Source organism: Leptidea sinapis, chromosome 12, assembly GCF_905404315.1.
Source record: "Leptidea sinapis chromosome 12, ilLepSina1.1, whole genome shotgun sequence".
Classification (NCBI taxonomy): Eukaryota; Metazoa; Arthropoda; class Insecta; order Lepidoptera; family Pieridae; genus Leptidea; species Leptidea sinapis.
Window position 1 is genome coordinate 13864231 of NC_066276.1, and position 14538 is coordinate 13878768.

Here is a 14538-nt window from a genome sequence, read left to right on the forward strand (position 1 = left end):
ACTTTTTAACCGCCTGTGCAGCAGAACTAAGTCTTTTTGCCAATTATTTAATATGGCCCCATTGCAATTTGGAATCAAGGGTCAAGATCAATTTGGAATCTCATCGATAAGTTGGGGGCCCCAAAGATTTTACGTTTATATGTTTACTAGCTTTTACCCGCGACTTCGTGCGCATGCAATAGTTCCTTTGGGCATAATTTTTTTTATATATCTACTCTCTTTGCAAGTAATAGACTATAAACTGCTGTGTTTAATACATTTTTATAGGCTATCAACTGTAAAAGTTTCATCCCCACACAGTACTAAATTAAAAACGCTAGAGCAAATATTTATTTCTTATTAAGTGCCTAAATACAAATTTTCATGGTGTTATCTTCGATAATGACGAAATTTCATACAAATTTTCAACCCTGCCAAGCCTTTTATTTGCGATAAAACATATGTCCTTTCCTAAGCTCTTGTCTATCTCTGTACTAAATTGCATCAAATAGGTTCAGTGCTTTAGGCGAGAAAGCGTATCAAACAAACTAACATTCACATTTATAATATTAGTAGGTACGTAAGGGACAAAGTTTCACAATGCAAATTGAAACTTTATTATAAAATTTAATGATACTGATACATACACTGATAGTACCTAGTAGATAGTATTTACTGTATTTACAAGCCTTTCCCTAACTCACTGAAGCAGTTTTAATTAATTTTGATATTGAGGTAGATTGGTCCGTCATGACTACATCAGTCTATGATTGGAGCGCATTATATTATATGTTAAAGTACCGTTACTTATTCTGTTCTTTGTCGGATGACGCCGTATGCAATTGGTTTCAACCAAGGAATTTATTATTCATACGTATTAAAAACTGATGTAAGCATTTCTCCAAATTAATTCAATTTTGATTTTGATTTTTGAATAAATTTGGTTCTTAAGGCTTTCCACATAGACTTCGGTTCGCCAAAAAAATTTCTTTTTCCCTAGAAACACTGGGTCATGTATAGTGCGGTACATTATCTGTTTCAAGGAATAATTAATTATTCGGTACCAATGAAATGGATATCTCTATTTGGTAGTTGTAGGTGTGTAGGTCAGATATTATTCAATACGTATGTATATATTACGTAATGCTAATGCAAATAGTATCAGGTACCTACTTAGTAATTACCACTAGATTCAAAATGTCGCACGGATTATTTATTAGATAATTTTTATTTACATACTAGCGATACTCGAATCGAATCGATATCGAATGGAGTAGGTTAAATTACAATTTTTCTTCTTTTTGTATTCTGCGTCTTGGCAATCTGTCTTTCAACAATGATCCATTAAGCTGTCTGAAAATGATTGTATTTTGGCGTTGTGTTTAGGAGAGGCTTTTCCGGTGAGAAGTCTCTCAATTCTTGTCCACAAATCTTGCTGCTAGTCCCTGAATACAGTGGCTCTTCAGCCTGGTAAATTTAAGGCTGCCAGGACCCTGAAGTTGAAAAGCAAGTTTGTTTCTATGACTGTTAAGTCTAAACTGGTAGCTCTTACTATACTTTTCTATTTCTTGCTTAATGGTTTCCAATTTTATGTCTGTCTACATCAGTTTGTTGTTAACATGCCAAGGAATATTAAGCATGTTTCTAATCATCTAATTCTAATCATCATCATGGTTAAATTACATAGACTGTTTATTTTTTGGCCTGGGTTCGATCCTGGCTTCGAATATTGATTTTTAAGGTTCTGTAGCGAAATGGCAAAAAACGGAACCCTTATAGATTCGTCATGTCTGTCTGACTGTCTGTCCGTGTATGTCACAGCCACTTTTTTCCAAAACTATAAGAACTATATATACTGTTGAAACTTGGTAAGTAGATGTATTCTATAAATCTGTATCTATGGATAGGTCTTCTAAAATGAATTTGAGGTTTCTCATATCATTTTCCAAAGTGTTAAAAATAATATGTATGATGTACATTATCACGCAAGCTTCCACCGAAAATTGCTCCGAACGAGATCTAGTCTTTTTTAATACGTATAACTGAAGAGAGCTCATTTGCACTGTATGATCTTGAGCAAATTTTTGCCTTTTTCATTTAAATAATTTAATATCATTTTCCTTTCTATATGACTTTTATATTATGTTACTTGATGCTACGGAACCCTTTATGGGCGAGTCCGAATCGCTGGCCGCTTTTTCAAATAAAAAGTCTCGCGTGAAATCCTTATCAGTAATTTCCCGTGGCCATTTGTGGTCTCCTTCGTCAGTACCACTTTACTGAGTGACTCTTTCTGTATACAAATACTCGATTTATCATTGCATACATCCATAATACTGGGCCAATAAGAATAAACCTGAAGTAGAGATTTTTATCAGTCTATAAACGTAATAAACAGACAAAAATTGAATTGATAGGTTCCTCTTTCTGAAATCGTTTAAAAATGTACAAGATCGTATCAAAGTCAAATAAACTGTATTCAAATAGGCTTTAAACTAAGCGCTTTGGAATCGTCAGTATAATTATTTCTTTTAAATAACTGATAACATAAGTTTGGAATAAGTAGAGCTCGTGAGAAGAACATACAAGAAACTCAACGGCCACTCTTTTCAATCAATAAGAGTATTTTACAATGGCTGTTATATAAATTATCCTACATTGGATGCATCAATCCTTACAGCTTGAATTCATTGTTTGTTGGATGCTTCGTGAACATGATGGTCATGATAACTGTCATAATTAGTAATTGCATCCATCAAATACACTGATTTTTTAACTATAACAGGTCGACCTGGCGCCACAAGCAGCACCCGTTCACGAGTTGACGCATGGACCAACCATCGTTCTCTTTGCACATATTTGAGGGAAGGAGTAACACAATTTTAGCATACGCATGATAACTACAAAATTACAAAAATAATGCTTACAAAGCAAGCCCACTATACGATTCTATATAATGCAATCATAATACATTTTATACAAACCAAAATAATACAATTATATGCATGGTACATGCATAACATTAAACAATCCTAATGGTGCTCCCACATTGCCGTTAGAAAATGTTTAATAACGTTAGTAAACATTTGTTAGCAAACATTTAATCACAAATAAATTTTCATGTTAGAAAATGTTTAGTAATGTTAGTAAAATGTGTTATCTTTTGTTTGTAAACATTTTATAAGGGTGATGGCGGGATAGGCGGTGCGGTGCGGTGGGGGTTAGAGTACGCAGGTCGCTGCGCGTGGTGTCTCGCTTGTCAGTTCCTTTGTGTCAGCGTGCATCGCTGTGCGTGTGTATTAGTGGTTGCGCGTGCGCCAAGCAATAAAATATGTCCGGTAATTGGAATAACGATGATGTTTACAAACTGATTGAAATGTTTCAAGCAAGAGAAGTACTATGGAACACGATGTCAGAGAGCTACAAAGACCGAAATAAAAAACACGATGCTTGGATGGAAATTGCCAGTGAATTTAATATGGATAAAAAAGTAATTGAAAAAAAGATTCGATCACTCGTAGGTCAATTTAACCGAGAATGTAAATCTAATAAATCTGGTGCAGGAGCTAATGAGTCAAGTAAATGGTTTGCATTTAAAAAACTCATGTTCCTTAAAGGCAAAAATATTCCAAGTTTAACTGTCGATGGAGGGTTGCAGGTGAGTTTTATTTTAACGTCTTTTAATAATATTTAGATGCCCAGTCCAAAAACCCTTCATTTGAAAAATATTCTGCGAATTCTTTTCTTATTTCTTTCCCATCATCTGTCAGGGATTCACATGCTTCAAGTGGTGTTAATTGCTGCTGTTCTAATCTCCATTGTCCATCGATACGTGTACCAGTTACTATGTCATCTCCATCATAGTATTGAGATGGAGCGTAAATCATGCTCGATTCAGTTTTTCTTATAAAATTATGCAGTAGCACGCATGTCATAATTAAAGTAGTAGTTTTTTCTGGATCTAATAATATTGTAGTTCGTAAAACTCTAAATCTGGCTGACAAAATCCCAAATGCGTTCTCTACTGTTCTCCTCGCACGACTCAGTCTATAACTGAAGATTCTTTCCTTAGAATTGCTATCCTGTGGTCCTGGAAAAGGTTTTAATAAGTGTTTTTGTAAAGGGAACGCATCATCTGTTACGAACACATAAGGAAGAGGTTTGTTTCTGCCTGGTAGTGAGCTGTCACTGGGTATTTTTAAACTATTGTCGTTAATTTTATTTCGAAATTTTGTGTTTGCGAAAACTCCGCCATCACTTATGCGTCCTTGGCAGCCAATATTCACGTACAGAAAGTTGTATTCTGCGTCCACTATCGCTAAAAGTACAACGCTGTAAAATCCTTTATAGTTGTAATATTCACTGCCGCTATCAATTGGCTTTTGTATGGCTACGTGCTTTCCATCGATACTTCCTAAGCAATTTGGGAAATTCCATTTTTCTTCAAATGAATTTGCCACGTGTAGCCACTCTTGAGGTGTTGTTGGTATCTGGAACAAAAATAGAAGATTAAGAAATAGGCGCGAAAAATAAATTTATAACTCGTTATTCTAACAAATTTTATTGGATATTTTTATTAAGTATGAAATATTAATAGAATACACTATAAAAAAATATGATTTCAGTTAAGGGTTGTTAAGTAATAGAAAAAGAAAATCGCGGTTATAGATTTTTTTACAATTTTAGCTAATTTGACGCGCCTATAACTTGAAATTATCGTTTAGTTCTATTCTTTCAGGGTAACGAAGAAAACAGAATTGCTTCAGAAAACACTCTCAGTTTGAACGAAACAGGAAATACTGTCACTGATGAAACTACGGGCACGCCTTTCGCCACCCCAAAACCATTTCGGAAAAGAAGACGGCCTGAAGTAGAACAAGATCCAACACAACAAGAAGCTGTAAATATTTTACAAAGAATGTACGAATCTAGAAAAAGCAGGGATGAAAATGACGCATTTGGAGAGTATGTCTCGATGAAACTGAAACAAATAAAAAACAGTCATGCTAAGAATACTGCTCAACATCACATTAACAATATTTTGTACAATGCGACAATGGGACAATATGATTTTCCAACAACCTTTACAGACCCAACCGCTAGTAGTTCCTGGGGATACAACTCTGAACCAAATCTATCCACTTTTTCGGAAAATAATGCTGACTGTAGCTCGAGAGGATACTACACCGCACCGAGTCCCTCGGCTTCATTTGAAACCAGTTCTTCGGATAACTCCAGGACACATACTCGTACCAGCGCAAGAACACAGAGTCCGTCTAATTTATCGGAATCAAGCCAAGATTCGACCCAATCATTAAACGATTTGTTGGAATCAATCAAAAATTAAAAAATACATGTTTGGTTTGTTAAGTATTAAAAAAATTATTAGTAAGGTAAGATAGGTACCTACCTAAAGTATGATTAGATTAGATCATATTAAAAGTAAATAAAAAAATAATTAAAAATGTTGTTTGACTTACCTGTATGTATTCCTTTAAAACCTCATTGAGAGCCTCGCACACTTCTGGTACGATAATAGATATCACTTGGTCTGACAACTTGAACACATTTCCAAGACTTTTATAACTGCTACCAGTTGCCAAAAATCTTAACGTTACCGCAAGTCTTTCCGTCACACTTACAGATTTTCTAAATGTAGTGTCTCGTTTGCCTATTTTTGCCCCAATTAAATTTTGTAGATATTCAAATTCGGAACTGTTCATTCTTATAAAATCTTTTAAGCAACCATCAATACCTAAATCCTTGAGATAGTCTGTGGCACTATATTTTCCTCTAGCTTTTAGCGTTTGGCGCATCCAATAAGAGCGCTTTTTCTTCTTTTTTAAACAAAAAATAAAAGCTATTCCAATGAGCAAATCTTCTTCCATTTTCGTGTAGACGTCCTCAGCCCTCAGAAGGCGAAACCAAACTGCGAGCCAATACTAGATGTTATAAAATGTTTAAACATTTTCCATCAATGTAGGAGCACTTATAACATGTAACAGTTTCTAACAAAGTGCAACAATTGTTAACATTTGTTAGTAAATGTTTTGGTGTTATAAAATGTTTACAAACATTTTATAACGGCAATGTGGGAGCACCATAATATGAAGAACGATTATTATGTGGACCAGGAGCATCTATTTTCCATACTTCTTTATCCTTTGTATTCTTTAATCGTATAGTAGTAGGCTTTTTAAAAAAGGCGATTTTTTTATCTTTTTTGAATTTAGGTGTTAGTTAGACATGTAATATTAATTGAGACATACAAACGAGTTAAGTATTTTTCCGAGTCTCGTTAATGGATTATTACTATTTTATTCTTATTTCTTGTGTTGATATCATGTATAGCTTTATTATGTATGTATTCATTCCCTCTATTATGAACTCTCCAAAAGTTATTATAAATGAATTGGCATGCTGTTATCAGAATACCTATTTGTTTGAAGTGATTTCTTGGGGATTCTATATAATTCAGATTAGAGATTGCTCTGATTGCCTTCTTTTGCAAAACAAATATGTTTCGATATCAGCTGCTTTCTTCTTTCATATACAAACTCAATTCAATTCACTTTCAAATATTTTTATTGAAAATATTTGGATTTGACATCACTTATTGAATGTCAAAAAACTACCACCTATTCCAAAATGAATGCCTCAGGCCCCAGAAGAACGGGCGCAACTAACTCAGCGGGCTTTTTTGTCATCAAATAATATGTTTACAAAGTAACATTGTACAATTAAACTTATTATTTAATAGCCTGAGGGCGGTCGCTCCTTTCCCAATTTGTGGTATCATTAAGAAAGTCACTTAAGTTAAAGTAACCTTTACCACACAAACGTTTTTTAACAATTCTTTTGAATAACGTAATACTTTTGTTTTGAACATTTTCTGGGATCTTGTTGTAAAGGCATATACATCGCCCCACAAAATACTTACTAACTCGACTTTTAGCTCAGTAGTAGGCATTATAAGCTTATGTCTGTTCCTGATGTTAACATTATGGTTATGCCAGTTTCTAGCAAATTCACTTATGTTTCTATGAACATACAATGTTTCGAAAGAGTTATGTGAAAATATTGATTGTATGGTCTTGAACAAGATTGTTTGGTGTTGATATCTAAACGATACGCAAATACCGTGAGAATACTTTAATTAAAAATGTACTGCGGGCGTCGCTGTCGCGGCAAACCGAAAGCCGGTAGCAAGTCCGAGCAATTAGCGTAAACCTTTGATATTGGCTTCGGATGCGATAGAAAGTTGCAGTCGTGGTGGCCGAGCTCGAGGCAATGGTACCCATTTCCCCGTTGAGATTTCGATGCCAGTGTCGCGTTCGCGCTCACATGTAGAGGCATGTGTGTAATAAATACTAATATTGGGCCAATGTCTTTGTTCTGCTTCTCAATACATTTTTGATAATGTTTTGTATGTTCATAAGCACATTGAGGAATTTTCTAGAAACTGTGACATTCATAATGTTAACACGAGGAACAAACAAACTTGTTATGCCTACTACTCGGTTGGGTCGAGTTAGTAAGTCTTTTGTTGGGCGATGTATATGCTTCTACAATATGATCCCAGAAAATGTACAAAACAAATGTGTTACGAAATTTAAAAGAATTGTTAAAAAACGTTTGTGTGGGAAAGGTTATTATAGCATAAACGATTTTTTTAATGACACCACGGACTGGGATTAAAGCGAACACCCTCAGGCTCTTTAATTATTAATGTTTATTGTACGATCTTACATTGTAATCCATATTTTATATAAAAAAAAAAGCCTGCTGAGTTTCTTGCGCCCATTCTTCTCAGGTCTGAGGCAGTCTCTTTTGAATGGGTGGTAGATTTTGACGTTCAATAAGTGATTATAAATCCTATTTTGAATAAAAATATTTGAATTTGAATTTTTCGCTGAAGACGCAATTTCACAAAGTAGCAAATTCGTGTTTTAAATCGAGGCATCAATCGCGTGAAACTGATTTCGTGTACATGGCGCGACGTCTTAAAACGAGTACCGATGTGCATTGGAACAAATCGTTACGTGTAGACGTCGCATGCAGGAGGGAGATGTCGCTCTTCTTCATTACCGCTGTTTAGTGGCCGAGTTGAGACACTATTTAGACATATAGACATATTTGTATTCCACATTATATAAACATAAACAAAAATTGAAAACAAAATTATTTACAAAGCGAATTCGTTTAAAGTAATTATTTTTAATTTTTTTTGAATTAGTAGAAAAATTTTAAGAGTCATGCGAAAATAGGTAGCGCTCAGTGACTGCTATGGTGCTGTTTTCAACGGAGGCCATTTTGAGACAGCACGCGCCGTGTTACCTAGTCGGCTGAATATGAATAAATACGGGAAAATAATCACCCACACATTACACACTCAATACAAACATTTAACAAACGATATAATATAACATAATGAAAACAGTATACTATGAACAAACAATAGACACAAATTGCATAATAGTTGCGTTTAAAATGTAAAACTAGCCAGACGCCACATTAGATAGAATTTTTCAGTTTAGTTACAAAGATAAGTATACAAATGATTTAAGTTTTCTTTAGTGTTAATTCCGCCAATATTTCATATAATCTGGCACGAGACTGATTGTCAGTCTCGTGCCAGATTTTGGCGAGACAACACGTCCTGAGGATGCCTCGTGTAGAGGCGAAACACGTGTCGAATTGTTTTAAAAACAAATATTGGCGGAATTAACACCAAAGAAAACTTAAACCATTTGTATTATTATGGATTTCCGCAAAGTAACGCCTAATTCAATAAATTTACAAAGATAAGTGGAAAAAAAAATTGCATCTAAATACGTGTAAATCCCTTTGTTATTTAGTAAATAAACTGTATATTAATTTAAAACTCTTTATGGGGGAACTATTCCTTGCTGGCAGTGGTATAAATTGTCCCAACACCTAGTGGCAGCATATCGGAAGTTTCCACGATGAGCGGAACTGCGGCGTTGAGAAATACTCAATATAGGACTTTGTTCTGACAGGATTTCAAGATTGATCGTCGCCATCGATGAGGATCGTTGCGATCTCAGTTTATCGTAGAGATATTCTGATCAGCCCGTGCATGTAATATTGTTCAAAAGAGTGGCCAAGTGAACTCCCTGCGCACCGTAATTTGAGATGGCGGGACTGTTGAGGTGTGGAGTGATATGAGTGTAAAGTTGAAGCAGAATCGTGCACAGGCATTTTGTATACCTTCAGCAGGAGTCGTTCCATGCGCACCACCAACTGTATAAAATGGCGCATAAACTGTATCACCGTAACTAAATAAAGACAAGAGAGTTATACAGTGTAATGTCTGTAGTTAGTCTCGTATGCGATATAATATTTTGATTCGGTAGAAAGCTCTCCGACTCGGATGACGTAACTCTCAAAGTGTAGGTCTTCGTTCATTATTTAACACTCCGAGATGACGAGCTTCTGTCATTCGTTATATTTGGTACCTATGACATTTACATTAATAATTCGTTTAAATTAGAATGAGAAAAAATCCTCTTAACAAGAAGAAGCAAAGGACTGTTTTAACCAAATGACTATACGGTATTCAGTAGCCATAAAAACATACTACCTTGTCGACGACACAGCCTTTTGCCGATTTTTTTTGTTTATATTTCTAGTTGGTACCTAAGTATTTGGCTTCTAGCATAAAATAGTACCTACTAGTGATTGTTTTACTAATTTGTATTATGTAGAACCCGATCAGCATTATACAAATTACCAAAGTCGTAAAACCGTTGGTCTAATCACTAATGTATGGTATGTAATGTGACCCATGGGAGTTTTTCGAGTGCGTTCGCTAGTGCTGACCAAACGTGTAGCCGAAGTAGCCGTTTATAATTATTCGCATTTCAGTAGCTTGCCTAATTGGTTTTTGGCGATATTGGTGCACTTTAATTTATTTCCAAACTCAAATTTACTGATTGACAAAGCTCAATGCGTGAACAATTTAGCAATTTCACGCCTACTTTGTGAGGCCGGGCGCGGCTACCAGCCCGCGATTGTTGCTTCACGTGTGTGGCCTTGTTTGTCAACTGTAGAGAACCTCGAAGATATCCCATTTTGTCCAAAATGTACATCTGTGAGGTACAGTCGAGGGTGACCAATGTCCAATTCATACCGAGGCCACTCGGAACAATTGCTTCTTAGCCAAGCATCCCATCGCTATTGAGTATCGTCACCTATTTATTATTTTAATTCCTCTCCGACCATTTTGACCGCTACCAGCACTCAGAGAATTATTAAACCCACGCCGCCCGCACCGCAGCGATGATGTAACTAAACAAACACTATTGGCCTTCTATTCGGTTGGGATATGACGTGATTACGCAACGCTCGCGGTGTTGACCGCTGACCGGTGAGCGGCGACCGCTCCTCAACCTGCTCCACACTCGACTCGCAACTTCGCAAATCACAAGTCTTACTGTCCCCTGCGCGGCCACATCGTCCTCAACATTCGCCGCGGCCGTGTGTCACAGCGACCGCGCCCCAGCTCGGCCGACACACGACCTACGTTCGGAGAAAGTTCCAGAATTAATGCGTCCGTCGATAAGTTATCATCTTAAGAACGTCTTTGGATTTGCTTATCAATGAGTCGGTACGGAGATATCGCAATACATAATTCCTCTCTTTGCACCGTACCTAATATACTGTCTCGTTCTGATACATTTTCAGATTCACACAAAAACAAACTCTTTGATTTTTAACTTGTTCGTACGTGTAGAAATAGACTTACTATCCTTATGTAGTGTATTGAGCCTCGTACCAACAAATTGCCTTCTTTTTTAGGTTTTGCTTACGTCATTATTTCTCCCTTTGGTGAGCAATATCTTGATTAATTTTATTTTTATACCATGTGCAAAAACATGACTGTGACGAACATAATAATTATTGTTTTTCAATTGTTGTCTCGTCAATAGGTGAATGAATCTGAGTTGATGAGAATTCGTAAGCGAACGTTGGACGAGGCAGGACATGGCTTTGCTTCGAATGTGGGGCGAGTTCGTGTACGACAGGGGGCACAATGAGATCGTCCGTTAATTCCAACAACGCACGTGTTGCTCGGAAGTCGGAACTCGTTAGTAAAGAACCGGGCTAGTGACACGTGCAACGAAAACTTCTCTGTTTATGACAGAAAAAGATCTGGCCGTCCTCGTAGTATCCGTACTAAAGAATAATAAAAGTACGCCTTTAAAAGCAGTGAAGAAAAGGTTTCGAAGAAACCCTGTCTGATAGCAAAACGTTCTTCTCTCTCGCCCTTCGTACAGCACTGGTCATTCAAACGATTATTTAAAAATGAATAGTATGCTAAAATCAAAAGTTTCGCGATATGCAAGGCAAGTCTCAGATTTTTTCTTTACTGGCGAGTTTTTTATTATAATTACCAAACAACAAACAGAATCAACTTAACACTAGAAGTTGTATGGGAGCTTCTCAATTACTCAGCAACGCGTGGTCATCATCACAGATGTATCAAGATACGATTCTTGCGAAGGTGGTGACCTCTCTTAACAACAGTTCTTTCAGCAAGACTCGGCACCGTGTCAATACATCGGCCCACACAAGCGTGCTTGAAATTGAAGGTCTGTTACTTCATCAGAGCTATCAGGCCATATAAGCTATCATCCAGTCCCGATCTTAATCTGCTAGATGAACAGTTTTACAGAATGTGGCATGCTCTAAACTACAGGATAATCTGATGTTCCTAAAACAATCCAAAATACTGGCAGTACAGAATTTTCTAATGTGGAAAGTGAGTGTTTGATTTGATAGCTTGTCTCAACGTTTAAAGGATCGGTTAAGGTCAATGGAGAACATTTTGAATGAGCTTCATATTTGTAATGCTAATATATTAATATACATAAGGTTACGAAAATTACAGTAATAAATTTTATATATATATAATGAAAAATGGTCTTTGTTTGAGGCTCTTTCACTCCTAAACCACTCATCGTATCGACATGAAACTACCACCATTCGATGCGAAATTTCGATTCCAATGTTCGTTTGTTTTAAAATTTGCTCAGCGAAGCTGGCGGGAATGGCTAGTAAGTAATATAAAAATAAATATATTTCCTTGTTCCTTAACAGTACTTATGGCAAAAGTTATTACAATCTCGAACCAAAGCATCACTTTCATATATCAAAGAATCTTGTTTACACAGAGAGACAGGTTGGTTCCTGCACTACATATTCCGCTCGGTTTGTCAATGTTTGAGTTGCGTCGACCGATCGCATATGGTTTGTTTGGTTATATTGCACACAAGCCACTCGCTTCTTTTGGCTTAGTTTCCTGCTCGTGCATATCTGTAGTTGATCAATCGCGGTCAATCCATTATTATCATATTCATTACAGTACTCGGACTTAACTATGTCCGTGTGACGTTAACTCAGTGAATCATGTATGGTTCGAGCCATAGATCAGTATTTCCTCTCAGTCTCCAGTCAAGGTCTTCTTTCGTATTTGGTCTGAACATGTTACTGTTCAAATGCATTGCAATCTGTACATGTCAATAAAATTAAAATGATTGTTTAACATTCAAGCAATGATCGTGCGATACTAACAATAAACTTGTAAACAGCGGACGTGTGCAGCAGAAAACTCAAACAAATACATAGCTATTAATAAATTTTATTATTTATCTATTAATAAAGATAGATAGATAGTTAAATAATCACCAATAAGTTATTAAATTACTATAATTATTACTTATAACGAACATTGGAACCTATTTAAAAAAAAAAAAAAATGTTGTCCGCCGGATTTTAGGAACCATTCCACAGTACATTACCATTACTTCACGAATTTTGACCCTCTCTTCCTTGTCAAAATTGTGAGAATTCTCCCTCCCTAGTTAGACGTTGCACATATTGTAAGTTTATACTATAAAATATTAAATAAAAGCACTAGTTTCGCAATCACATTTATTTCAAACATCAATGTTTGATACATTTGAAAAAAAATAAAATAAAAATAGCACACATTTCACACAAATGGGGGGATTTGGACGTGACAGGCCGATCCACCACGGATGGATTTACGGTATTCATTTTGTTGTAATGATAAGTTTGCGTGATGAGGATTTCAAATTAAGGCACTAGATTCATACAAAAATCTCCAAGTGCAAAGAAACGTGAAGTGATACTTCAACGCTTCATTTTACTCCTCATCGCATTTCCAATCGCATCGATTCATTAACAAAAAAAATGTATTAACTTTTTAATATAGTGTCAATTATCTCTGGCCTACAAACTGCTTTTATACAAAAGTATCATCAACCAGTTTGGACATATATGGCATTCAGTCATGGGCGGCTTATAACTCCAACATTGAAAATTTATCAAAGAACTGAATCCAAATTGCTTAGAAATGTCAGTAACACACCGTCCGCGCCCTTCGTGACAGATGCTACTGCACCAAGTGTACTGCGAGGACCTTGTTTCAAATGACGTGAACGTAGTTTATGGGTATAGGAGTTCCCTAAAAGCCTCGCATAGTATCGGAATACTGGGTTTCGAAATCTCGAGCGATTGCCAATTTCGTGGTCATCTGGAAGGCAAAGCCAAATTGGCTTCAAAGAAACTGGGCGTCATTAATAGAGCACGGCAATACTTCAAGCCGGCCCACATACTAGCGCTCTACATAGCGCAGATCCATGGAGACATGGAGTATTGCTGTCATCTCTGGTCTGGCGCACCCCAGTATCAGCTCGATCCATTTGACCGCGTGCAACGCAGAGCAGCTCGAATTGTCGGGGACCCAGTGCTCTGTGAACGGCTGGATCACTTGGCGTTGCGTAGAGACGTCGCTTCATTGTGTCTTCTACCGCACAGTGCGGTTTTCAAGGAGCTTTCTTCCACGTACTACAAAGCTGTGGATTGAGCTTCCTTGTGCGGTGTTTCCGGGACGATGCGACATGGGTACCTTCAAAAAAAGCGCGTACACCTTCCTTAAAGGCCGGCAACGCTCCTGTGATTCCTCTGGTGTTGCAAGAGATTGTGGTCGGCGGTGATCACTTAACAACAGGTACGCTCGTTTGTCCTCCTATTCCATAAAAAAAAGTAGGGTTTGATTTATTGACTTGTGTAATATCTGCTTCGTTATATCGTTGGTTGTACAATTAAGCTGCGTTACTTACTGCTGCAAATACTCGCACGTGACTACTGTTGTTGGACTTGCAAGTAATCAGGGTGTAAATACGAATGGCTAGTGAATTAAAGGTTTGTTTATACGGCCTTCCACTGAGCACCGGGCATGGACCGGCCGCCAGGACGTCCGCCGAGCCTCGGGCGGGGGCGCGGGGTGCATGTTCCCGGCGGGCGGCGCCCTATTTTTGTCTGTTGCGGAATGCGATGCGCTGCATTGACACGCGGCTGCGGGCTCCGTCACTTGTTGCTACCGTTGATGACTTCCTGTTGCGACACGCTAAACGGACGAGAACAACTTTTGTACAAGTATTTTGGTTGTAGTGTATTCGTTTCGAAGTTGACTTTTAAATTTTATTCACTATTGTAATAATTGTACAG

General features: G+C 37.0%; 3 protein-coding genes across 3 annotated transcripts in view; 2 read left to right on the plus strand and 1 right to left on the minus strand.

The window, feature by feature from the left end:
• Nucleotides 1–14538, plus strand: part of LOC126967079 (patronin) — a 51179-nt gene that overhangs the window by 12253 nt on the left and 24388 nt on the right. The window lies entirely within an intron of this gene.
• LOC126967099 (uncharacterized) lies at nucleotides 3311–5444 on the plus strand. Its single transcript, XM_050811491.1, has 2 exons — nucleotides 3311–3637; nucleotides 4718–5444. Exons 1-2 carry the CDS (start codon nucleotides 3311–3313, stop codon nucleotides 5324–5326), a joined length of 936 nt encoding a protein of 311 aa, XP_050667448.1. The 3' UTR covers nucleotides 5327–5444.
• LOC126967088 (putative nuclease HARBI1) lies at nucleotides 3430–6088 on the minus strand. Its single transcript, XM_050811475.1, has 2 exons — nucleotides 5460–6088; nucleotides 3430–4469 (listed from the first exon to the last, which is right to left on the minus strand). Exons 1-2 carry the CDS (start codon nucleotides 5865–5867, stop codon nucleotides 3660–3662), a joined length of 1218 nt encoding a protein of 405 aa, XP_050667432.1. The 5' UTR covers nucleotides 5868–6088; the 3' UTR covers nucleotides 3430–3659.